This window comes from Tympanuchus pallidicinctus, unplaced genomic scaffold, assembly GCF_026119805.1.
Source record: "Tympanuchus pallidicinctus isolate F22 unplaced genomic scaffold, pur_lepc_1.0 scaffold2, whole genome shotgun sequence".
Classification (NCBI taxonomy): Eukaryota; Metazoa; Chordata; class Aves; order Galliformes; family Phasianidae; genus Tympanuchus; species Tympanuchus pallidicinctus.
In genome coordinates, this window is record NW_026294721.1 from 55,061,760 (window position 1) to 55,089,079 (window position 27,320).

The window sequence follows — 27,320 nt, forward strand, 5'->3', positions numbered from 1 at the left end:
TGTGTGCATCTATGTGAATGTCTGTGTCTTTCTGGGAGTTCAATGTATGTGTGTGCAAATATGTATACATGCGCATGTGTGCGTAAGCTTGTAAGCGTGTATATGCAGCATCACAACACAGGAGCAAGTATAAAAATACTGAATGCTTAGTTAACTGGTTTTGCCTAATTGCTTACTAAATACAGGAAACGCCGCATAGATGTTGTTCAATAAGCTGTGGAAACTGAAAATAGTTTGTTCATGTTTCAGCTCTAAGGAGTACCTTTTCCCCCAGCTCATCACAACCTCCTTTTTGATTTTTTATTTTTTACAGCACTCTGGACTTCTGACAGATCATGTATTAATCACTGCCACGTGCTGAACATTAATAACATACTTCAACATTATGAAGTTATTATTCAATGTTTATACAAATATTGACTTCTCTATTAAAGGTTCAAAGCCTTGCATAAACAGTGAAGGAAGATCAGAAATCAGACTGTGTGCTTGTGCTTCAGCATAGAAGAGGGCCTCTTGGGAAGTCAAAAAGCAATTATTGTCATCTGAAAACTGTAGTTTGATGTGATACATTCAATATAACTACTGACAGTGTTGTATAAAGATTGAATTTCAAGCACTAGATGCACAGTTTCTGGGCTGTTCAGATGTCATGGAATCATAGAATCAGGTAGGTTGGAAAAGACTTCCAAGATCATCCAGTCCAACCATCCGCCTATTACCAATAGTTCCCCCTAAATCATGTCCCTCAACACAATTTCTAAAGGTTTCTTGACCACCTCCAGGGTTGGTGACTGCACCACATCGCTGGGCAGCCCATTCCGGTGCCTGACCACTCTTTCAGAAAAGTAGCGTTTCTTAATGTTCAGCCTGAATCACAAGTTGAGGCCATTCCCTCTAGTCCTATCACTGTTACACAGAATCATAAAATGGCCTGGGTTGGAAGGGGACCCCAAGGATCACGAAACTCCAACCCCCCTGCTACATGCAGGGCCACTAACCTCCCCATTTAATACCAGACCAGGCTGCCCAGGGCCCCATCCAACCTGGCCTTGAACTGCTCCGGGGACAGGGTGTCCACAGCCTCTCTGGGCAGCCTGTTCCAGCACCTCACCAGCACTCTCAGTGAAAAACTTCCCCCTGACATTCTCATCTAAATCTTCTTTCCTTCAGTTTAAATCTATTTCCCCTTTTCCTATCACTTATTTACCCATGTAAAAAGTTGATTTCCCTCATGTTAGACTTGTGGGTGCAATTATTGCTCCCCTATGTAGCAGGAATTTGTTAGTGATGTTTTTAGTCCATCTAAGCGACGCGTTCCTTTCTACAGCTGCTGTGTTCTCTCAAGTTTTATGGTTATTTCAAATAACAGTTATGAGGAGTCGTGAGCAGTTTCTTTGTTGTTCCAACTTCCTGTTTCTGTTATTGGATTTGTTTGCTGTTGGTCACTGGTAAATCGTAGCTGTTGGAGATTGAAGGGGCTGTCAGGGTCTACTTTCGATGACCAAATTGTTAGTGGATTTTAATGCCTTTTTCTCAAGAATGAGATTGAGCAGCCTTTTATTCTTAAAAGCACTTTGTGTCTGCCGTAGACTTTTCAGCTGAATCAGCCGTGTTTTACATTTTGCTTTTAACAGAGGAGCAGGAAATAGCAATCAGAGGTAGGCTGAGTAGAATCACAATCTACGGAAAGCAGAGATGAGCTGTGAGATCCTTATTTATGCTGTAGGTGTTCTATATGGTAAAGTGTAAATAAAGCCTCTTCGTGCAGGCAGACACTTTTAATTCTTAGTGGATACATTTCTGCTACAGTGTTAGCAAAAAAGCTTACAGTATCACCATAATCTGTGAGGCTCTGAGAGGCACTGCTTTTGTATTTTACTATTAATTGCACGGGTTGTAGAAACTCGTAAGTGAATGAAATTCAGATACATTTTGCATTAGTAAATCTAATTCACCAGATTACCATGCCAAAAGACTGAAGTAATCTAATTAAAACTTAGAAAAGCTTGTTGGATTTCCCGATCATGCATTAATGCTTTAAAAATGTTTTCTGTTGACTACGACTGTGATACTTAAACGTTCTTTGTTGGTGATGATTCTAAGAAGCTGAATTCTACTTTTTAGGATCAACTGGCTAACTTTCACCAGCTTACTTCACACCTGCATGCAGCCAGTGAGAAAACAGAATTGGTAAGTAAAACCTAAGCACTGACCTAGTGATTTTTTTTTTTTAATCCTATTGGATCCTTAAGGTACAAACCAAAAGAAAAATATCCTTCCAGTTTATCTAAATGGAAAAGAACTTGTGTCACTCAGATTTGTAAACTTGTCTAGCAACCAGTCAATAATCAAGCAGCAATGGCTCCTTCCTGAACACAAAACACTTCAGTCTTGGTGGTTCAGAGGTTAGCTCTTGATGTTACAGGAACTCCTTTTTTTTATAAGCAGCCACACTATTTTTTTCTTAATCCATGTTTGTCCTGGATGCTGTCAGTGTGTAGAGTAAGGAGAAAAAAAAGCAACAGCAAAACCCAACCCACTGTATCTGGCAAGCAGTTCTGTTTCCAAGCTGTTTCATTAGTTCTAATAGTAGCAAAGTAATGCACTTAGAGAGAGGGATTTTTATCCTTTGCAGTCAGTAACCTCAATCAAATGTCCTTTAAGCATAGCTACAATTAGAGCTGAGGGATTGCTGTCTGAAAGCAATCTCAAGAAATGCTATGAACGTGCATCAGTAGTGGTAAAGTCCAGTATCTCCAGTTATTTCTAGTCCCTGAAATTGGTAGCACTGGATATTTGATTTAAAGGGAACAAAGTGTTCGATACCACAGCAGAAGAGAAGGTTGTTTGTTGGAACACAATTTGTATAAAATCCAATTATATTGGATACTCTTCAGTTTTGAAATGTGAACGTTCAAAGTAGTTGAAATTTCAACACTCAAAACTCCTGTTCTAAACCGTAGGCTACGTGGAGGTTAGAGTTAAGAGAAGCTTTGTGTCTTCATGTTTATTTTTGTTTCTTCTGTACAGTAAGTTGAGGACTGGGATCTGTTTATAAGTGCAGAGTTGGCTTAGTCACTGAAGATGCATTTCTGAGGGGGAATTTTTTGTAACCTTAGTTGCCTTAGCTAAGTGTATCTTGGGAAAGGACAGTGCTACAGGAAAAAAAACCATGACAAAAATTCAGGTGCCATTCCAGTATTAGAAAATGAAGTATTTTCCATCTCTGACATCACACACAAGTTGCTGATGTGTGCAGCTGTCTTTAGAAGAGAGCATTTGTCTCTACATTTTTGAATGCTGTTTGTACAAGGTAACATTGAAATTGTTGCAGGCCAACAGGATACCAAAACAGATCAAGTCTTGTGTTCACATGCACTATGTGTATGTTGATCAACGTTTTCACATAGGCGTAAGGTACTCTTGCTTTTTATGCTGTTAAATGGTAGTTTTTATTGTTGTAAAGAATCTTTCTTGAAGTCGATTCTTAAAAGTAAGACATGTTTTCTAGTTTCCTTCATGACTTAGCTGTGCTCCAGTTTGCATTAATTTGTTTGCTGTTTTTTAACTTTACCATATACTCATTGGTCTCTAAATCGGTCCTAATACAAAGCCTGGATAATTGGGTTACAGCCCTGGTGGAGGGCAGTATATGTCTTTGTGTTCCCGAGACAGAGGAGTAGGAGTGTGCTTGTTTCAATGGATTTTTGTGCTGTGGAGAAGATCTGGTACATTAACTTCTTTCCTTTTCTGCTTCTGCTCTTGCTGAGCCTTTTTAGATTACAATGCCTGTCAATTAATTCTCAAGAAATGGTTAATGATTTGTAATTCCTAGTACAAATTGCTTTAGAAAGTGAAATCAAATTCTGGAAAAGATTACTCTTAAGTATCTGAGGCCACCTGTATTAACACTATTGGATCACTGTAAGTTCCTGATTGCCTTGTCCTCCCAAATATTTGTTCCACATATGCACGTTACGATTAATTCAGCCTTTGTCTTCTTGTTCCACATAATAGGAGGAAAACCTGTTGCACTGCATCTAACAAGTTACAGGAAGTCTGACTGCTCTTCACAGCCACTTCAACAAAGTTGTAAGAGTAAGATTTTTCCCCTGCAATAATTAAAGTGTAATTCACAGTCTGTTTTCTTTACATAGGCAAGCTAAAATAGATAGATGGACAGCAAGTGCCAAGGTTGATGAAATGATCAGATTGACAAAGACGCTTCAAGGCCAATTGGAGAGAAAGGTATTCTGGAGAAAGGGTTAAAATAATTTTCTGTTGCAATGGAATGACTAGACAGTTATCTAATTGCTGATGGTAAATTAATTCAAGTTGTTCTCTAATTTATAAACTAAGTTCAATAAAATATAAAATTTTATATATCTTTGTTTTTATAAATGAAACTCAGATGTTGCCTGGAAAACATGTATGTTCTTTCTAGGAAGAAGATGTGGTATCTGCCCAGCAAAGAGAAGCAGCATCTGACAAACTCCTGCAACAAATGCAGTCTAGTATCAAACAATTAGAAACAAGGTAAAGACATGTTGCTGGATGTTACTAATGGGACATGTACAAAAAAAAAAAAAAACAAAAAAGCCAAATGGGAACACAGCTCTGGGACCTTGCTTTCTGTGAGCTTAGTTTGAAAGAAGTATAGTTCTTTAGTTCAGCTTTGTATGGTTAAATGAGTAACATTACTCCTTTGTTTTAGATTACGTTTTACTGTCCAAGATGTTGAACAAATGAGAACAGAAAGAACAGCCCTGGAGAAACAAATCAGAATGCTTCACACAAATTGTGCTAATTTAGAAAGGGAAAAGTACGAAGCAGTTGCAAGAGTCCAAGATTGCGTACAGCTGTTAGAAGAAGCTAACCTGCAAAAGAGTCAGGTAAGTCACGAGTGAGGGCATTTCTTAGAGGTCAGAAAATTTGCATCACCTGCAGTTACAACGTGCCCATTTATGTATACATATAGGTATACACACATAGACAACCAAATTTCTTTTATGTCTGTTGTACTAAAATGAGTAATGCAGAACAGAGCAAACTTAGGATACAACCACACATCATTTAGTTTTGCCATACAGTATAAATCTTAGTGAATATTTAAAAACAAATTGGGCTGTCAGAATAAAAACCAAGGCCCTATTATCAATTTATGACCTAGTCATGGTGAGGAAAGGAAAGTTGAAAGTAGACAGACTTTTTTACATGGTAATACAGGTCCAACAGGGTGAGCTTTGTGTTCAACTTTTCGTTATCCTAAAGAAATCTGAAGAAGTGGTCATGCAGTGAGTCAGCAAAATCTGTAGTCTGGAAAAAAAAAAAAAAAAAACCCTCCAGAGGGTTTGAGTGTGCGTGCTGGATGGGAGATGGAATTCAAATGTGCTGTACTGGCTGCTGAACTTACTGTTTTACAGTAATAAAACGGGCCTATGAATACATCATGAGATCCTCAGTGGTATTTAATAAGATTAGTAGTGTTTAATTAATCAAATTAATGGGGATATTTAAAAAACCTTTAAACACAGTGTACCTTAATGTGCAGTTTTGATTGGCACGTTTCATGTGAGACAGGAGAGCTAGAAAACTGCAGGAGTCAACAAGGCACATAGAAGAAACTGTAATAAAATGTTTTAAACAATATTTGATTGAACAGTTATGGGATAATGCTTATGCCAAAAGTGTAGATACAAAAGCAGTCAAATAAAAATGGAAGAATCCACCAAAACTTCCTGAAGGCAGGGTCTAATCCAGCAGGTTTGAAAGGTATCGATTCCCACACACACCAAAAAAATCTCCCTTTTTTCCAGTTCTTCATTTTTCCAAAGATCTACTCTTTGCCCCTACAGGAGACAGAGTGCAGGGACTGGTACACTTGTGACTAATGCGGGCACTTTGGTGTTTTCATGATAAGCTTTAGCTGTAATCAGGCTTCCAGTAATCTAATGAGTTCCGCTTGCTGGAAAGACTGAGCTTCAATGTGCCTAACAGACTTCAGCCAACAGTAAATTAAGTCTAGATTATTTAATGCACGTAGGAAAAAAATAAGTAAACTTAGTATTCATTCTGCTCAGGCTAGCTAGTTGAGAGTTAAGGAGATAAATGTTCTCTTTTAGCCTGAAGTTGCTTTTCAAATGTGAGGAATGGTCTTCTAATCTAAAGCAAATTCATCCCTTTGCAATACAAGAGTTAGCATTGTCTTCTTTGCTCTTGCTGATTTCATTTCTGTGACAAAGGAGGACAACCCTGTCTGGAAGGAGGGACTGAAACTTTAAAGAGTCCCTGCTACCTGCTGATCTGTTTGTGGAAGGGATCAAAATGTTGACAGAACTGTGGGGTTCTTGTAAAAGCACAGTTGTGTAATTTGTGTGATTCTTCTTGTTACACAAAAGAGGATTGTTGTCTGTTACAAACATCCTTCTTAGACATTTACAGATTTATGATACTCTCAGGCATGCTACTTCCCTTCTGTATTTGTTCTCAGACTTCTGCATCTCATTTGCTTTATGCTCTTACCTCCAGCAATTCCCTTCACTTATTAGGCTATGTTCAAAATGGAAATTAGAAATTATGTTTTCAGTCTGCCTGCTCTTGCTGGCTACCTTTGAATTTGTTAGGTCCTTTTTCCTAGTAAGATATTTCTACATTTACAAGCATTTCCCCAAAGCCTGTGTATGAGGAATACAAGGTAAAATATATGTATTATTTTTTCCCAGAATTTAAAAACAAGAAAAACTGTCATTTGAAAAGCATTGATAACATGTATGAATCTCATTCACAGTTAGCTACATATTAGAACATCAATATAGTGCTCTTCATACCATTTTTGACAGAGAAAAGTGGTCAGATAAAAATTACGGTGTAAATAGTGTCTCTGAGGTGGTTAGTGAACATTTATTTATTAATTTAGTGAGTTATTTATCTTATTTAAGACAAATGAAATAAATAACAGTCTCATTACAAACAACAATTCAGTGTTATGCTCTAGGAGGAAAATTCTGACTTTGCAGGCACTTGCTTATTTATTGCTCTGGCTATTCATCCTTCATTTTGCAAAGTGGGCATTTTATGAATTAATAAACAACAGCCTAATACATGCAGTTAGTTAACTAAACTGTGGCCTCTCTGGTCTCTAAGAGATTATATGAGGGACTAACAGGTTGTCACAATAATGCTCCTTTTTTCCTGCTAACATTGTGAAGCACCTAAGCTAAGCTTACAAAATGAGACCAGAAGAATTCTAAGAGTACTTTGAGAAACACAACTCAAACTGAATGGGAGCAGTTGAAGAGAATGGGACACATGAAGTGTCACATCATGACTGGAGAACCTTCTACAGACTGGATTCAGATCTCCAAGTGACCTTTCCCACACGTTTCTTCTTTCACCCATCTACATGATATATGTTCTCTGTGCCACCTAGGATTTTTCATCTCTTCCACCATGAGCTCTGTGACTTTTTAATTTTTCCAGACCAGCATCTCTCATTTAACAGCAATGCCTTTCCTTCATCCTCTGGAATCCTGTATGGATTCTGGAAGGATCCCTTACTACACTTGTATTCTATAACTTTGCACAGTCAGTAAGTGTACACAGCTATAAAATGACTTGATGTACAGAGTATCAGGCTAAGTAAGAATATCATAACAGAAAAATAATAAGTAAAAAATGCTTACTGATGTTGTAGGCTTGTAACATTCTCCAATGGATGGGATCTCTAGAAAAAAAAATGCTTCCTTGGTGGCAGTCAGCACTTAAATAGGATCTAGGAGAGGTGGAGCCAGGCTCCATTACCTCCACCTGTGCTCCCAGGGCTGAGTCATTGCTTGCCACAGGTGGTCAATCAGAGTTGAGGGTGTGATTCCTACATAAATTCCCACCATCTTGGCATACTGAAGAGTTGTTTTTTGGTTTACTGTTTTCCTTTTTGGAGCAGTTTTTATATGCATTTTTTAGCTGCTTATGAATTTTTATTTTTTTGGGGGGAGGGGGAATAACTGGCTTAGACTTTGTCTACTGACCATTTAAAAAAAAAAAAAAGCATTCAGCTTTGTCTAGGAAAGCGTTTGTGCTTCTTTGCATGTACTCTAGTGCTTCACAGAGATCTTTGTGTCATTTCTGTTTTTGCTTTCCTGTTGGGTCTTGGTGTTAGCTGCTCTAAAACACAAAGCACGTAAGTATCTCTTACGTGTGGTTTCTTTCTTTGCTGCTAAATATGATGTGATAACTGAAGTATTATCAGTAATGTTTTTGTTTTTGTTTTTTTGTTTGTTTTTGGCACTGTTTAAGAAAAAACAAAAGCAGGAAGAAAAAGAAGATGAAAGATGAAATATTTCAGCTCACAGAAGATACTGCTGTAAGAATAAGAAAGGCAGTAAGTGACGATGTTTAGAAAGAACCAACTATGAACTTAGAGTTAAAAATTACATCATTGTATATGATGTGTGCTCACATCAGCAGTTTTCTTGTGTTTTGATAATGTAAGTAGTTAGGGCAGTACGCTGACAGCGTTATGCTCTTTGGCCTTACCATCTAGGTAGGTACTTTTCCAACCCAAATGATATTCACACACCTCTCATGAGCCAGAAGCACCGCTGTCTATGCAGATACTTCTATAGAGAAGGTGAAGATGTGGCACTTATTTCAGAAATTCTGTTCAGTAGCACGTGGTCTCATCTTGGAACTTAGTGATGCTTTTTGTATACATTCAGGTGATAAGAATTGTTGAGTTATAAGATCAGATTTTTGTCATCTCAGTGCTTCAAAATATACCTCTATTAAGACAAATAAGGCTGTTCCATGAAATACAGCTAATTACAAATAAACACAGTATCGCAGCACACTTAAAAAAATCAGAATTTGGTAGAGAAGCTGCAAAATTTTATAGTTATCTGTTTTTGTAACATTTGTTCTTCTCACAAGTGGCTGAAAATTAGGAGCTCCTTGATAACAAACTATTGACAAATGAATTTGCTCTCTGTTGATGTCCCATCTGCAGTTAAAATAAAGCTAATCATGTCTCCCTGGAGATTCTTAACAGTTATCCACATGTCAAATAGACTCCTTTTATTTTAAGGCACACTCCAGAGGAAGTCTTCTTATATAAATGTGAAGCCAATGTCTTGTGTTGCAAGTAGAAAATGCTGTAAATCAATTACCTAGCTTGTAATTTTTCAGAGGTGTAATTGATTTTGCCTCCTTTCACTTTCTTCATTATGTTTGCAGTAGCGAAACATTTGAGACTTCTGTTTATCCAATTAAATATTTAATTAAATGTAAAAGTAAGTCAAGTAAAATCCTACAGAATATTATTAACAGTTTGATGAAGAGAGGTTCTTCGTTTTAGACAAGGAGGTTTGATATACTTTCCTTAAACTTGTGTTTCTCTTTATTGTTAAATAGAAGTTACTGGTGATTAGTTGCAAATAAGCAATCATAGTGTTTTTCTTTTGCAATTTTAAAATGCTTTTATGTGCATACACGGGTCAATCACAGTATACTTGGGATATTTTATCTTGGCCCCTTTGAGAGGTTTTACAAGAATTGCTTTGTTTACAGTGTTTTCTGGAAGGAATTGTATCTAAGTTTGTATTGTGGCCAGTAGAAATACTTTTGTCTGCACAAGAAACTTTCATTTCAGCCCCAGCAGTCTAACAGTTTGCCTGCACACACGGTGCGCTAACAGGCACCCATACTGCGTAGCCCTGGTGTTTCAGTCACACTTAGAAGATACAAGTATGTGAGTTGCAACTTTCCTACACCTGGCAATTCTGATGTCTTCTACCTGTCTGCATTTGCCATAAGGCTAAGGCAAAGAAATGAGGGCAAATAAGCATAGAATAGAACTGATATAATAGCATGGAATAGAACTGATACTGTTTTTAGTTCTCTGCAAATAGGTAACTAGTGAGCTAGATCCTACCCTGGGTCTCTTGTGCTGTCAGGGGAAGGGGTGCGAGCTAGGCTTTAATGCACCTGTGTAGGTCCTGTAGGATCTACTATAGAGCCTCATATAGCTCCAATAGATCCTATTATAGCTCTGGATCTGTACCAGATCTTCACAGATGCCTGTTTGCAGACAGCTTATTACTGCTGTGTGACAATTTCCAGTATAGAGCGTCTTCACATCTCTTTTGTACAGCTTAGTTTGCAGAAGGGACAACGAACAGCAAAAGGAGATGGTAACAGTGTGTGGAACTTTCATTGTGAGTTATTTATGTATATAAAATATGGTTGAGAGGTTTGTTTGAATGACTTTTTGAAATAGGAACGTGGTGAAAAGCAGGGTCAAATAGAGTGAGCCATTAGAGAAAAGCGAGCAGTGGAAGAAGAGCTTGAAAAGGTAAGGCAATGTGTGCTCTTTACATCGTGTTTATTAACATCTATCCTCAGTATGAAAATATCTTCATCTTATTTTTCTCTCACCTCCCATGTTTTTCTCTAACACTGGAACGAAGGATTACACTATGATCCTGGGGATTGGTGATTGATGATCCTTGAGGTCCCTTCCAACCCTGGCCATTCTGTGGTTCTGTGTGATATTTAATTTCCTTATATATTGAGTTGATTTTCAGAACATTTAATGTGCATGTCAGTACTTTAAGTTTTAATCTGGGAAATTAAAGTTTTAATAGTAAACTGAAAAAGAGCACTCTTTGGGAAGCGTAAAAAGTAAAAGGAGATGTTGGACACGATCTAAAAGCACACTGGTACATGTTCCAAATCAAACTTCAGCACAGCATGCTGAAAACTAAATGAAAGCAGGATCTTGGAATACCTTTTTAGAAGCAGCACCCAAATTCAGCTATAGTCAGTTTTGTTTTAAATCCCTGGAACTAGGACACAGTGAGGAGTAGCCTCTTTACCTTTCACTGGTTACTGACACAGTGACACAGTAGTAATGATTAAAGATGATCTGGCATGAAATTCTGCTCTTCAGATTTGCAGAGAATACGGAGGACATGAATCTGACAATAGAAAACTAGAGCAACTGCATCAGAAATACCTACTTGCAGAGATTACCAAATGTGACCTGCAGCTGAGTCTGCAGACAACACAACATAAACTGAAACTGCTGGAAATGAAGTAGTGGACTATAACTCACTATAGAAGTATTAAAGGGGGACAGCAGACCACAGAATGAAAGCTTTCCTTTACAGAATGAGAACTGCAAGCAGCTATTCAAATTTTCATTGTTTTATAAATTACATTGTTTGAAATCTTGCCATATGTCTAAATACTGTTCACAGGAAAGGTTACTCACTGAAATACTCATGCAGAAATTAGCACTCTATGAAGTCATCTACAGTGTGGTATCTCCTAGTATACACATATTAGTCCATGTTAGATAGCATACTGAATTTCAGGTCTGTATCCAGAGGTAACAGATGTTATTGAAGTTTCAGTAGTATAATGGTAAAAAGTGCAATGTGATGCGCATCTTTAGATCAGGTTATTCTCAGAATGAAAGGCCTAGGGTGTTTTGTTTTTTGTTTTTGTGGGTTTTTTGTTTGTTTGGGGTTTTTTTGTTTTTGTGGGGGTTTTTTTGTTTGTTTGTTTATTTATTTATTTATTTATTTATTTATTTATTTTGAAGCCTATGCCATTTATGTATTCAGATTGTAAACCTTATCTATTGTACAGAACAATCACTTCGGAATCTGGAATTGTTATTAAAATGAAAAGCTGCTCTTTTACAGTGCTGTTTTCCTGAGATGGATAGAGTGTTGGGTTGCTTTCATGTAACACTGTAATGCAATGAGAAGTACAGCAGTGATAGCAGGGTGGGCAAGTCCTAAACTACAGCAAATGAGGATGTGCTCAAATGCAGCAGCTATACACAAAGAACTAAAAAAAAAAATGTACGTTGCATGCACCTGAGCTGCCCAGGGTTGGCCCTGCCTTCCCACCAGGTGCTCATTCACTGGTTCAAGCTGTGATTTAATGTTTCTGGTACAGGTTTATATGCTGTTTTTTAAGGCTGATGTTTGCTTAATAAGACAGCATTTCTAGGAAAAAATATTTGGAAATATAAATTGAAGGTGAAAGTTTGAATGATGCATGTTTTTTTTCTTTTGTAAATAATTTTGTTTCAGATTTGTGTGTCTTCAAGATTTATTTAGTAGCTCAGTCTCTGCTAACTGTGCTTGATTAGAAGATCCCAAGTGTTCTATCTTATTTCACAGGAGGAGTAGTCCATATGGTAAAAAGTTTTCTCCAATTGATCTCACTTAGTCTAATTCTAGATCTCCATTAATCTGCTGTATTAGGAATCTCTGCACAACTTTCAGTACAGCATTCCTCTACTTAAGTATCCTAACAAATAATGCAGTAGTGTGGTTGTCAAACACTGCTGCTGCGCGTTCTGGAAAAGAATGTTTTCCAGTGTCAATAGTTGCAAACAAAGACATTTAGCTGAAAGACGGGTCTTGTTTGTGAAGGGTTCCCTTAAATGCACCTGAGCAGACTGCATTATGGGATAATGGAATAGTAGGTAACTTTATCAGATTCATGCACCTTTGCCTTCTGAGAGGAATAATAGCTTTGATCCTTGCTGTGCTTTCTAAATGTGTCCAGCAAAGAAGATTTCAGAAGCAGTGTTACTAATTATGAATGAGGAGCAGCTCATCCAGCAGCTCTCTATACATCAAGACAAAAGAAGTCATATTAAACAAGAAATCTCGTTCCAACTGTAGAACCCTTCATTCAAGCTTAATAAATAGGTAGCCGTTCAAAAGCACGTACAGAATTCCGCATGCCCTTGTTCAGACAGGATACCATCAGTCACAGATGAGAGCTGTGGCTTGCCTCCATTTTCCTCTGATGTGTTTAAGATGCGATCAAGAAAGTCCTGACGGATTTTGACTGGGTGAAAAGGAAAAATGTGTTTCTGTAGGGAAAAGGCAGAAGTGTTAAAGATTATTTTCTATTGCCATTGCACAAGTTGCTCACCGTGTCTTTGGGAATATGTGTCCATTTGAGCATATAATTACAAGTTTATTACACGTTACGCGCTTTCCACAAATCTTTATAAATGTAGTTCAAGTGTATTAAAAAAAAAAAGACTTCATTGTATCCTGCTTGTATTTTTTAATGTAGATAAGCAGTATGGAGCACGAGCATGCTGTGAGAGAACGTGGATACGAAGTTCGTCTTAAGGAAATGGAAGACATCAGTCAGAAGTCGACTGCTGAGCTTAGACGTCTGTTGACAGCTCAGCAAAAAGCAACAAATAGATGGAAAGAGGAAACAAAAGTGGTTACTGAAACTACGGAAGCTAGGATCAGTAAGTTAAAGTAAGTGCAATTTTGTTGTTGCTCTTCTGGCTGCTGTTACTGTATCAGTTGCTGTTTGGAGCAAGGGTGTACTCAGTAGAAAAGGAAGGAGAGCAGCCAATGGAATAGATCATGTGCTTCCAGCAAATAAGAAGCAATGTTCTCTTGAGAACCCTCCGACGTGACTCATAATGAAGCTTCCAGCTATTAACTGGCATTAGAATTTTGCATCTTGTTAACATGTGTGAATCTTGTTACAACAAGAAGTAAATTGGAATATCTTCTTTCAATTTTTTTTTCTTTCAGAAAAACGCTCTCAGTTTAGAAAAACATAGCTTTGTATCATGAAGACTCCTGTCTTCATAATTATTCAGAACAGTCTTTATGAAAGTAAGCATAAAATAAAGTTCTAGTTTTGTAAGTTGGAAAAAATGTTTGTAGAGGCACGTGTTGTGTTCTTTTTGAGCATTTGCTCAAAAGTTTATGAGGGTACAAATGTGCTCAGGGCAGTCACGTAACTCAAATATGATACAGACATGTATCTTTATTTGTGCTGGTTGCCAGGTAACTGGCTCATATTCTTAACACTGCCTATGTATCTTCATTTTTATAGCAGCTAGTCAAGAGACATTGAACTGTTTTTGGGTTGTTGTCTTTTTGTTTTGTTTTTAAATGGTATCTATCTATAGATTGGTTAAAGAGAACAAGGGAATGGAAAGCACCAGTGAGATGTACTGCAGCCTTATGTTAACAGGCATTTCAAGTTCCATATAGCAGTTTTCAGACAAATGTATATGAAATAATAAGGTTAAAAGGGTTTTTTTGTTTGTTTGTTTGGTTTTTTTTGTTTTTTTTTTTTTTGTATTTGGTTTTTTTAGATGTTTTCTTATCCATTTTCTTCTGATTAATAGAAGTGATCTGAGTCAACAAAAACTTTGTCATCAGGAACTTATTGCTCAGCTGGAAGTGGCAAACAATAAAGTAATTGAGGTAAGAATGATAGGACAATTGCTTTCATTTACAACCTGATGCAAATACACTAGGGTGCGAACAGAAGCCCATTGAGTATGTTTCTAATTTAAAAAAAATAATAATAATAAAGCAGCAAAACTTTATATAGAAGGATATTTGACAGAGGAGAAGACATAGCAGGAAAACACAACTGCTTTTGATGACTGTCATTCAAATAGCAAAAAGACATTAACTTTGCTGTCAAATTATTGGAGAATGCAAAGGAGAGATCATTACTGATTACTTATTAGATTACTAATGTGGCAATTTTAGGCAGTTTAGGAAATGTTTGCAAAAACATGCCTTCGTACACATGCATACCTTTAAAAAGGAGGTGTTGTGCTATGGATAATGTGGCACAGGTAGAGAGGAGTTTTTCAGCATACTCAGTAGAGTTGACGCTGCATGTGCCCAGTATACAGATAAAAGCAATACCTGTTAAAAATTAAGAGCATTGCTGTTCTGGAATATGCATTGTTCAGCAATTAATGGTCACTTCAGAAAACAGCTGTGTGTCCAGCCTGCCTCATAATTCTGGGATGATAACCAATTCTGTACAGGAGAAATCCTTGCATTGTTTTTTGTAGCGCTCTGTTGTTTGCGGGAGAAAAACCGGGATGATGTGAGAACAGGTTTCAGAAACTGATGCTAAAGAATAGTGAAGACTTCATACATGGCATGTGGTGAGGAGAAGCTATCTGTAACACACTCATATGATTATTATCTACTATACTCTTCTCCCCTTTGAATATAGCTAAAATATTTGTACTGCACTGTTGTGTAAGTTAAATTACCTGCATTAAAATATCGTCTTTTACGCATCTTACTTCAGGCAGGTGAAACTTCTGCTGAAGATGACTGTGACTGGGGAAGTCGTATGATTCATATTAGAGCTGGAAGTTCTTTATAATGTGTCAGCACTGTGCTTTCGGTCTTACTGTAGGTGGTAAACAGCTCTGCTTGTTTAGGTCCTCTTGCTGTAAGCTCTTTACTACACCACGGATGGATCCAGAGAAGAGAACTTCATATTTGTAACAAGATGCTTCATTTACACAGGATGAAAAATTAATGACGGAATATCAGAAACATATCAATAGGCTTCAGATGAGACTGAGCCAGGCAGAACAGAGGGCAGCTACAGCATCACAAAAGGTACAACGCCGTAAGAAAAAGCGCCATCGAAGCGCATACAAAAATCCCACTGAATGTGAGAAAAGTGCTCGCGTGGTGTTATTCCTGAGGCAGAGGTGATCACATACGTGTGCAGCATTGCCACTGTAATTTGAACAGCAGTCTTGTGTCTTGAATGTGTCATCAGCAAACTGGTGCGTGTTTGATTAAATGCCACTTTGTGAAAGCACGATGAGCTGACAGCACAGATCTGTTTATGAGAACAAAGTGGGTGCGAATTACGCTCGCAGTTCAAAGTGTGGCAATGAAGGTGGATCACAATTTCTATATTCAGAATATTTTCTTAAAGAAGTCGTTGCAGCTCTTGCTTACGAGCTTCATTAGCTTGGTGTAGCCTACTGCAGTGATGACAAAGAGCAAACGTGCTGATTCCGACCCGTCTCCTGGAGAGCGTTCATGGAAGTGTGTCTGATTCCAGTCAGTGCTGCTTCAGTTCACTGTCTTGATGTATGTCCCACTAAACGCTGACTGAGCATTTCTGAAGAGCAAGCAGCCAGAGGCAAGGCAGGGGAGGACCCCTGAAAGGTGCCAGGGAGAACAAAACCGAGGCTGAGGGTTCTCAGATTGACAAAGATGACTTATTCAGTGTTGCATTATTGCACAGCGTAGCTTGGGCAGCATATTGATAAGAAAGACAATGATGGTAGTAGCGAACTAAACTACTAAAATTACCAGTCCTTAGCTGAAAGACTAAAAATCATAGCTTATTAATAATAGTGATTCAGTGAAAAAAAAATTACAAATACAGAATGATGTTTGCAGTTCTAATATGCACGCATTCTCTGTAAATACCTTCCAAGTACTCCTGCTACCTATTCTTCTATCATTTGGAAGTCTTTGGCATCTGAAATAAGATGCAAGAATTCATTACCTACAGAATGCATTGTGAATTCTACTATTTACCCCAAATTCCCATTTATCTCAGCTTTTCTCCTGGATGACATTTTCTGTATTGAAGCTGCGCTGTTGTTTCAATCTTAGTAAAATAAATAAAGATATCTGCTTCTTTTAAACTGCAGCTCACCACATTAACTACATGGAAGAGAAAGGCTACTTCTCTGAAGGAACTAGAAAATATTTAACATGAAAGATCAATAATATTCGCACCGCAGTGGAGATAAGAAGGTAGCTGGAGAAACTCTGCATTGTACCATTAAAATCAAATGCATAGCAAGGTTTGTAAAACTTCATCTATATATTTTGTTTCACTCAGGTAACAAAGAAGGCTGGCTGAAGATGCATACTGTCTGTTTGCATGGCGGAGATCAGAAGAATGCAAACTGATGTAATTCAAGTCCTTTAATGCAGCAGATGAAACAGTTTGTTACAGTGCTGTGGCATGTTAGCAGTTTTAGTCTTAAAGGAACTTGTTACGTCCAACTGAGACAAAATTGTTTGCAGTGAATAGAGTTCATTCTATTGAGATTGTGAAACAGCTTTGTTCATATACAGTTGGTATTTCTCTTCATTTTGTAGAGCAGTAACTTGGGAACACTTTCAAGATCTTACATGAATTGTAGTAAGACAGTAATAAACATCATGAATGTCAAATAGCTCTTATGATAGGAGCTACAACTGGGAAATGCCTCCATTGCCTTTCACTGTTAAGCATTCAGTTCAGTTTGCTATGTCTCTGGGAAACGGTGTTGCTACAGCTATTCTTACAGCTAGTTTTCAAGGACCCTCACCTTTCTTCAGTTCTGCTTCCCGCTCCCCTCCCTCCTTTAATGCTTTATGATAGTTCCTTGCTTTTCCGCTTGGAACTTCAGTTCTCAAATCAATTTGTGCGAAGTTGGTCATCTGGCTTTGAGCGTGTTGGAATTCTACAAATGCCAGCATGTGGGAATCCTTGATAGCTGAGAAACTTCATATGCATTACTCTAAATTTATAGCTCAATTCTGTTGTTTTGTTTCACTATATATAATAAACATTTTATATGTGTAGCTACTGTTGACCAATGTTGTACTAAGTTAACTTGTAGTCATTTCTCTTAAATATGAAGAACACGATTTTGTTGTAAGACTTCTAATCCAGCTCATAGATAATGCTTATCCTCCTTACCCAGTGCTTGTTGAAAAGTGTTGTTATGGGCAAACACAGCTCAGGAGTCTGTCAGACCATCCCCATTGCATTTGCATTTTAGAGAACAAACACAAGTTGATCACCAGATAGAAGCAGGTTTGTGGTACCTCCTGTAAAGCTTGTTGTTTATTATAGAAGAGCCTGCAGGATGGTGGCAACCTGAAGGAAAATTTTTGCTTACCTTAGAGGAGTTCACTGTTTCTACAATTGCACTTGCACCAGCATGTTGCTCACAGACTGGCTGTTGGGAGGTGAGGTGCTTGTTGAAACGATCAAGGCTTGAGATTGGCATTTAGATGAGTTTTGCACTTTCCCATGTGATACAGGATTACTTAGTGGAACCCTTATTGATCCAGGATTTGTTGTGTACCAAACAACAGGCAAACCAAAGAAAGCGAGGCTGAGTCCCATTCCATGACTTGACCCTTTCTCAGGCATTATCCTGGACCTTCCCAGTAGTGGATGAGACAGGAGTCAAAATACGGGAAGGGACATCCTACCCCTCCCTGTAGCTTAATTGTCTCTCAGTGTCGTCCAGGCTCACAGTAACACTGAGTCACTTGGGCCTCATGCCTTTCAGCAGAGGAGGTGAAAGGCCACAGACAAAAAGTGGTGATCAATGGTTCTATGTCCAGGCAGAGGCCAGTAATAAGCAGTGCCCTGCAGAAGACTGTCTTGGGACCAGTGCTCTTTGACATCTTTATCAATGACATCCACAATGGAAAGAAGTGCACCCTCAGTAAGTCTGCTGCTGACACCGAGCTGAGCGGCGCAGTGGACACAGTGGAAGGAAGGGATGCCATTCAGAGGGACCTCAGCAGACTCAAAGGGGGGGGCCGGGTGAACCTAATGAGGTTCAACACAGCAAAATGCAAGGTTTTGCACCTGGGCCAGAGGAATCCCAGGCATCCTTACCAACTGCTGAGTCCTTGGCCCAAAGCTGTCCAACTCACGCTGTGCCTGTACGGTACTGAGCCGGGGAATGGGGAATGCAGAATTCAGAATTTTAACTTTTTTTCTTTCAGATTGACATTTATTCCACTGTTAACTCAGCTTCATACTGCTTCAAGCAGGCTCATGGTACTAGAACTAAGCAGGACTTCTCTATTTTATTCCAAAGCCTTGTTAACTCCAATTGCTGCCCTAGAACTTTACTTGCAAATCAGCAGGTAGGCTCTATTTGATGAATGGATGCAAACCTTTGAAGTCTTTTCTTAAAGCTGGAGTTCTTGCTTGCATGTTTTTCAGACAGATGGTGTTGTCATCGGTGTTGGTGGAGATCTACAGCTTGAGAAAGGACAACTCGCCAAAGCTTTGCTAAGAAAGACAAGGCCAAGGCAGACTTAAATGATGAAGGCCTGGGAAAATGACCTGGTGAAGGATCTGTGTTCACAGCAAGAGGTTACAGTCTGAGTTGCAGTTACGTGTTTCATGCTGTCACACCTCGATGGTCAGAGGGAAGTGAATCTGCAGTGAAGGTAGGAGTTTTTATTTACTTAAACTCTTAATTTGAATGGGCTTTATGGAAGATTTGATGCAACTTCTTTGAAATGAGGGAGGCTATCACAGGAGATGAGCGAGTTTGGGCTATTTTTTTAGCTGTGTTGCTCGCACCTTGTTGACTGTTGTGTTCTTTCTGATGCACGTGAGATGATGCTAAGAGACAGTACTTTCCCTTTTTGCTGAATTGCACCTAAAAAGAAAACCAGTTCTCTTTGGGAGGTTCACTTTCTGTTGCATCCAAAAGATGTAAAAATCTCCAGAAGAGTCACAGTGCTTTTCTCTCTCAATTACCTGCTATTCTGTTTGGGCCTATCTCGTGGTATGTGGCTATGTGTTGTTCTCCAGAGAATCTGCAGGCTGCTTGTTATCATATAAAGCGTAGAGCTGTTTGCTGACAGACTCTTTTGAACGTAGCTTGTCCTGTGCAGCACTGCTTGTTTCCTGTCCTTTTTTATTCCCTGGTAATAATGCAGATGAAAGAGTAATTACTCTTTTGATTCTTCCATACGTAAGGCTCATCTGCAGATGGACTTGCTGCAACTTCTGCATAGATGTCTTCACTCTTGGAAAAGGAATACTCTCCATGGGTTTTGATGAAGTCTATGTAGAATAATTACGTTAGGATTGCATGCGGGTAAAATTCTCCGGTGGAAAACAGATCGGTGTTCTGCATCCCGCTTTTTCTCAGTGTCACTTTAGAAGGGGTTTCTATGCTTTCACTGAACTTATTACAAGGGTTGACTGTAGTTTCCTTTTCTAGATGTTTTCAAATGAATGTGAGAGACGGTGCGGCAGTGATGTAGACGAGGCTAGCGAAGGCACGGCTAAGTTTATTTTCTAGAGACTACGTTCATGGTGGTGTAGGGTTTTCTATTATTATTGGTATTAATAGTATTACTGGCTAGTAAATTTTCCAGGTAGCGTCTTCATGATAGATATATGGTGAACGTGCTGTTCCCAAAGTCCAAGTGGATGTTGTAAAGGCAGTACATAGTATGTATGAGCATAACATCTGAAACAGTGCTGGAGATACTAAGAAAAAACATTCTTATAATTCATTATCTGGATGTAGCGTCCACACGGTAAGGAAGCAGAAGGCAGAAGCGAGGTTCTTTTCTTTTCTTTTTAGAAAAAATACGTAGACAAAAAGTTGCTGTCACGCAGTTGAGAACGTGCCCCAAAACTCCCTTCGAGACAGGAGCAAAGGAGTGAGATTTGCAAAGTGTGCTGCTGTCGTACCTCCGTGCTTCATGAAGGCTGATACAGATAAGCGTTGCCAATAAACATCTCCATAGCAGGAGTGTGGTAAAACGTGTTTGTTTTTTCCTACTATGTCAGCATAAATATCAATGACGGGAGCAAGAGAAGGTTGGTCTGAGACCCCCATGAGAAGGAATGATTTTCAGTTACTGATGCGGGCAGTGTTCTCACAGGTAGAGCCCAGGGACGAACTGCGGTCTCAGCAGGCGTTGTACCCACGAATGCTCCTCTGCTCAGTGTCTGTACTTCTGTCCTACAGTTTTCTTTGGTTGCATTTCAAGCCCGGCACAGGATGTATATGAGATGACAATTGGCTCCATCAAGTTCCACGTGGCCGCTGGTGATATTACCAAGGAAACTGGAGATGTCATTGTCAACATATCAAACAAAACCGTCAACCTCCAAACAGGTACTTCAGTTGGTATTAAGTGTGGAAATAGTGTACGTGGCTGGGAGGAGTAGGTGAGGCGAGGGGAAAGCTTTCTTGTTATCCTGATCTACTGGATAATGTGTTTTAAGACTTGCAGAAAAGTGAAATTAATAACTTGAATTTTTCAATAGGATCTTTTCAGAGAACATCTCTTAGATTAAAGGAGATGAACCTTATTGTGTTTTTTAGCTCAGTGAAACTTTTTAGGTTTCTCAAGATATCGTTTTGGACTTGAAAGGCATAAGCCTAAAATTTAAACAATACTAACTAATTATAACCTGTGCTTTTACCAAAAATGAGAGAGTATGGAATATCTGATTCTGCCTTAGACAGGACTTCAGTGGAATTCATCGTAGTAACCGTGGAGTCATATGCTTCTTCTCCTTTTAGGCATCTCTAAAGCAATTTTGGAAGGTGCTGGGAAAGAGGCTGAAAATGAGTGTGCTGAACTAGGCATGGTGCTACTTTTCTGTCCTTTTTGAAGGCTTGCATGCAGGACAGGGAGTTGTTTGGAGTTCTTTCTCAGTGCCTACTGTACACCTATCTGTCCTATGCGCTGTGTTACATCAACTAGTCTTTAATCGGTTATTGCGATGCATGTAAAACATCTAACAAGGAAAGGAAGAGGTGTTTTCAAGACAAGAGAGCATCTAAGCGTTTGTAAAAGGCAAGATGATTGCATCCTCTAATTCCAGTACAGCTTTTGAGGGATATAGACAAGTCCGCGGAGAATACAGGTGTGAGCTGGGGGTGACGTTTGCAGAAGTCTTAATAGAGAAGCTGTGTCTCACTGGGAGTAACTCCCTACCTGCAACTTCTTTTCTTATCCCCAAGTGAAAAAATGTTTGCCACTGTCTTCAATAGCAACCCACCACTGTACCCTCTGCATGACTAAGAGGGAAAATCTTTGCATCTGGGTTCCTGCCTCGAAAGAGGCATTTGTAGACCAAATTGAGCTAGTGAACGGCAAATACATTGGATGGGGAGTAAGGATGGAGAAGCGTTTGGCTTAAAAGAAGCATTGGCTTAAAAGCCTGTTTGCAGGCTTCCCTTATTTTGATAACAGAAGTGAGAAAGTCTCTGGTATGGAGGTCTGTTTACAAGTCCAACAAAAGGGAAGAATTACATGGAGGAGACAGGCAGTCTTGTGTTAAGACTGACTGCAGTACTTGGTCTGCATGAAGTGTTCTACATCTGCGGAGCAAACTTTGAAAAGGAAGGCACACAAAACTGTATTTGACAAACAAGACAAACAGCTCATAACAGATCATAAAATGAATCCCAGAAAGTAAAAATAAAGAGAGGGAGTATTTATCAGCATGGGGAAAGAGACTAGGAGCTTATCCTGGGCTGTACTTGGCACTGTTTCTTATCTCCCAATGACGATTACTACATATATATGTCATACATAATTGTTGATTGTTCATTCCCTCCTGCTTACGTTTCAGCCTTGCAGCCTAATGATGGCTATATAACCACCAAAGGAGGAAGCTTGCCATGCCAGAAATAATCCATTTTGTCGCCCAAGGTGATATCAAAGTGCCAGTCTCCAAAGTGTTTCAGGAATGTGAATTACAGCAGTACGCCTCTGTTAGCTCCCCAGCGGTTGGAGCAGGTTTGTCTCTTCTTTTTGAACTGGTTTGGTCCGTGCAATTCTGCAGATCTCAGAGCTGAAACAATTAGCTTGTCTGGAAGGGTAGTTATTTAATGAAAATATATTCAGCAACTACAGACTTCAAAACCATCACTGGAAACTTACGAAGAGACTGGAAACTTCATCTTTGCTGTTAGGTAGCAGGTGATGAGTACGAGTGCTCTAAAGCTGACTCTTTCTCGATAACAGGGGTTCCAATTTATTTATAAATGCATACGTTTATGAAGAACCTTAAATATTTGTTACCACAGCATGATGTGTAAAGCAGCTCATTGGTTAAACCCAGGGAGCAAATTCTCTGTTGGTAAAATCAGTAGATGATGGAGCTCTGTCTAGCAGACACACGAGCGGGTATGGAATGTGAACAGGGATGGAATGTGAACAGGTCAAAACTGTCACATCAGCCATTTTTGCCTCCGTGGTTTTTCATCAGGCCAGCAAAATTCTTTATATGTTCCTTATGTAAGTAAGAGAATTCAGATTAAGGGTTTCAGCATGAAGAGGCCTCTTGCATGAATAAAACTAGAGCAGTTTTAGGAGTAAAGCGTTCCCTAGCGACCTATTGAGAGCCGGTTCTCTGGCTGGTCGGGTAGGTACCCAGGCCGTACCATCAACATCATTGCCTCATCGGTTGCTGCGTCAGCAAAAGTAAGCTTCCATTTCTAAATTGCCAACCTGAAGTTAGTTGAGTCGTTTGTGATCCATGTGATTACAGGAACGATCATAACTATTCTGTTAAACATGCTATAATCCTTTTCTAGACTGACTATCTGTAACTGGTTCCAGGTCAGGCAGGCTGTTTTCCGGACATAGTCGCTGATGAGATGATGGATGCAGAAACTGACTGCAAGGAGGAACTCTACTCCATCTGTGAAAACTATTAAATCTGTCATTTTTCAGTCGTATCTGCTGAACGTGTTCCATACAAGCTTGAAAAAAAAGAGAAAATCTTGGTGAAATAGAATCAAAATCACTTACTTCCAGGATGGTATGTAAGTACATATCACTTTTAAATGGAGGCAATGAATCCATCCGTTTTATGTTAAACATACTCAACGGGTGCTACTTGCAGCATTTGTGTCTCTCGTTGTAGCATTCCTGATCCCTGAGAAACATCCTCCGAAGGAAAAACGTAAAGCAGTTTCAGAAAATAAAGTTGATCGGGCTGTTGTTAAGATTTGCAGTGAACACGAGAAACAAATGGAAGAAGCAGAAACCTGACCGAAAAGTACTATTCTGAAGGAACAATTTCAAAGAGAAAACAAGGGTGACTCCACCTTGGATTTGGATGAGACAGAGACTGCGGAACTGCGTGACCTACAGAAGAGATGAAATATTGCTCTGTTCTTGTGAGACAACTGTATTGGACTTACAGCATTTAGCAAGGTGTCTGGTTTGGTTATTCAAGTATCTGAGACACGATCCACAGGGTTAAAACTGCTGAATATGAAGCGATCAAGGCAGAACTTTATCAAAACTTAATTGAGTGGAAATATCTGGAAGAAGATTCCTACGTGTCCTTTGACAGTATGACAATACGTGCGTGGAAAGTGCTTTTATAAGAAAGCAGAAAGCTGTCTCAGTCGTCATTCACAAGACAAAGTACCTGGCGAATATAGAAGGTGGATTTGCTACAGATGGGGAAGGACAACGTATGGCGCTTACACATACTGATAAATCTGCAGGTTAGTAAAAGCATCTTGATGAGTCGGGTTGGTATTCGCACACGAAGGTAGGTTGCATCCGGCTGAGTCGGAGTCATAGGAAGAATATGTATAATATTGTGAGATGCTGTTTGTCCGTTTCTGGAGAAAGCGTTAGACTGGGAGATGACAATAACAGGATCGTGCAGTTAAGTAAAACTGTTGGAAATGTAGATAATGCCTTTAGAGGTTCTTAGCAGGCTTGCTAGCAATGATTAGACGTGCTTGTAGCAGTTGTCCTTCTAAATCTTTTCTATTCTCCAGAGGGGCCCTCTTTATCTCAGCGATTTCCATTTATCTCAGAAAGAGCTATCTTTCTCCTGCCCTTACAGGACTCTTCCCGGTGGGTTTCTTTTCTTCACCCTGCTCTCATTCCATTTTACAGGGGCTCATTTTATATCTTACCGGGATCAATTTATATTCCATTTAACACTTGGAAACAGAAGTCATCAGGTTTAAGTAGTTGTGCGCCTCTCAGTGCCTCACATATTCTGCCAGCTGTTTGTTTATGTTTGCTTTATTACTGGACAAGTTGTTGCTTTTGAGAAGAGGACACCCTCTTGATTTGACGGAGCCTGACGTGCGAGGTGCGCTTAGGGAACGCGTCAGCCACGGTTAGTGTTCAACAACAGAGCTCAGTACGAAATCGGAGGAAGGAAGGAAGACCTCCGCTTTTCAGGTGAAGCGTGCGTTGCTGGAGCTCCAAACTCCATCCTCCTTTTTCAGATGCTCTGCTCCTAGTTGTTGAGAATTAAGTGTCTGTTCCCTCCCCAGTGTGGGCAGAAGGCAAACAAAGATGTTTCTCCTCCTCCAACGGCGAAGGAGAACAGATTTGTCTAGGAGCTACCATTCCAACACATCAGTGGTCAGTGCAACGACGATCTGTAAAATAAAGCATCTTACTCTTCTGGGTTTTGTTTCTTTGTTTTTAAAAGATAGGCTCTTGGCTGACTGTAAGTGAACAGGCAGTAATGATAAGCTATAGTAAGTCTAAGCTTTCAAAGGAGGAGGGTATATTTCACTTTAAGCAGCGGATTTGGCTAAATGATTGATGTGCTTCTTCCGCAGATCAGGAATCAACAGCACTGCCTGAAAAATGGGACGACATGCAAAATCAGCAGCTCAAAAAAGCGGAATTGAAACCAGATGCAAAAGACTACAAACAAGTGAAGGAAAGGTTTCTGAAGACCGCTCCATCACTGAATCTGAAAATTGAAAAGGTAAAAGCATGTAATCGTTTATAAGCATACATACAGCTAATGAATAACGACTGGTAAACAGTGGAAAAAATAAATTCCATTGGAATTTGTTGGACAGGTCTTTACAGCAAAAGAAAGGGACACAGTTTTTATCTGCTTTCCTAATTGACTTAAAAGTGTGTGTGTGTGTATTTAAGTCACTATCTGAAAAGGTTGCACAAAACCATCAATAACCACCCAGTTGTCGAGTGCCTGTGATCCTCATGACCTTCAAACCTGGTGTAAAATATCTTTGCCCCCAGTAAGAAACTGCTTATGAAATCCAGTTTTATGATGCTGTGAAAATGCAGATACGGCAATTTCAGTCAAAGTGCCCGTGGGTATCGTCTGTGTTTATGCAGCTACCATGCCCTCTGCAGCGGGAAGGGCCACAGAACCAGGTACCGGATCAGGTAGCAAAGCTCAGCAAGCAGAGGGGATTCACTGTCCGAAACCAATGTAAAGCAGTTTGCCAGTGAAGGTTGTTACTACCGATGTCTTCAAGAATATTTGTTCTGTCTCAGCAGCGTGGACTGCTCACTTGTGGCAGTGCAGAGGCGTATACCGGATTGCTTGCTAACACGCCACTCCACAGTGGGGTAGCTCTGATTTGAGCTGGTTTGGTTGTATGAAGCCAGTTGTGATATCATCTAGTTCCCCAGTACATTTTTCAGGCTCAAGCTGTTAGTTTCAAGCATTAGCTCCTCCTGGAGTGACAGGGGACTAAGTACATCTGCACGTGAGCGTTTCTTCTTCAGAGCTGCCAATTACTCAACAGTCAAGTTGCATGAGAATTTATTTAGGGTGTTCCCCCAAAGACCAGGAGATCAGTGACAGCAATAACGTCCGATGAACCGATTTTAAATTGGCATTTATTTGATGCAGCAGTTGCTTCTAAGGCACCTGGTGAGCGTGCTCTTTTCTTCAGCAGAGCAGAACATTTTCTCCCTTAAGCCACGTGTGCTCAGCAGGTGGATGTTTTGCGTATGACCCAGAAGCCTATCTCACAGAGCAAGACAATCTCTTGTTGTTTTCTATGGATTGTTTCTGTTGCGTTCTGGGTTGGGTTCTGCTGTTTGCTGTGCTGAAATCTGGAGCCACGTGCCCAACGTATTTTATGATCTAGTGTCCACGTGTCGGTAGCTAGGAGGAGAATCTTGGGACACTGAATGGTTGATACTCTGATGTTTTTCTTAACAAGAAAAACTGAATGTCTTATTTTTCAAACTTTGCAGATTGAAAGGGCCCAGAACCCATCTTTGTGGAAAGTCTACGGAATAAAAAAGTGTCAGATGGACGACAAAAACAGCAACAACAGCAATGAGAAGTTTCCGTCCCGTGGGGCAAGCGCAGAGTCATTAACCTTCATTAGCAACTGTGGATTTAACCGCAGCTATGCTGGAATGCACGGTAACGTCCGTTTCAGAACTGCTCGTTTTCCTGGAGGGGGCTAGGAATAATTTGCCATGCTATCCGTGCAGTCCTGACATGTGTGCCAAACTGTTACATCTCTCTGTTGCAAACAAAAACCAGAATTGCCACCTGCAGAGCTTGCGGATATCTTGGGAGTGGCTGCTGTTAATTAATTTGTGTTTGTTTGCTTTGGTCTACAGCTGCACCGTGTGAAAATGGAACTTTGCTGTTCACGCCAGCTATTCTGCTAATGACGTCTACTCAAAACCAGATGCGAATGCGGAGCGGGTTCACCTGCACACGCCGGAAGAGAGGAGACACAGACCTTCTGGACACAAGTTCTCATGTAATACTCGTTCAGCGTAAGTGTACAAGGACAGTGGCAAAGGACATCGTGGAAATGATGACAGAGTAAATCTAATGTCACCGAGTGCCTCCGCTACAGCGTTCTCCAGCAAGTTCCAAACCTCTTCTTCAATGTATGACCAGTTAGGACAATTCAGTGCTGTGATGGCAAATTTGAAATAAATTTAACATCAAGCTATGCTAGACAA

General features: G+C 39.6%; 1 protein-coding gene across 1 annotated transcript; it reads left to right on the forward strand.

Annotated features, from left to right (window-relative positions):
• The first annotated feature begins 1,695 nt into the window (after window positions 1-1,695).
• LOC128080595 (sodium channel and clathrin linker 1-like) lies at window positions 1,696-27,320 on the forward strand. The gene is given in 23 exon segments (XM_052682968.1): window positions 1,696-1,722; window positions 2,125-2,190; window positions 3,335-3,417; window positions 4,128-4,248; window positions 4,445-4,536; window positions 4,715-4,891; window positions 8,283-8,315; window positions 8,317-8,392; window positions 10,274-10,348; window positions 10,946-11,091; window positions 12,102-12,105; window positions 13,105-13,301; window positions 14,192-14,270; window positions 15,348-15,443; window positions 16,502-16,767; window positions 18,814-19,043; window positions 20,588-20,737; window positions 22,207-22,373; window positions 23,199-23,404; window positions 23,506-24,097; window positions 25,184-25,335; window positions 26,589-26,763; window positions 26,967-27,320. Coding segments are annotated over 15 exon segments (1,335 nt in total). The 3' UTR covers window positions 16,565-16,767; window positions 18,814-19,043; window positions 20,588-20,737; window positions 22,207-22,373; window positions 23,199-23,404; window positions 23,506-24,097; window positions 25,184-25,335; window positions 26,589-26,763; window positions 26,967-27,320.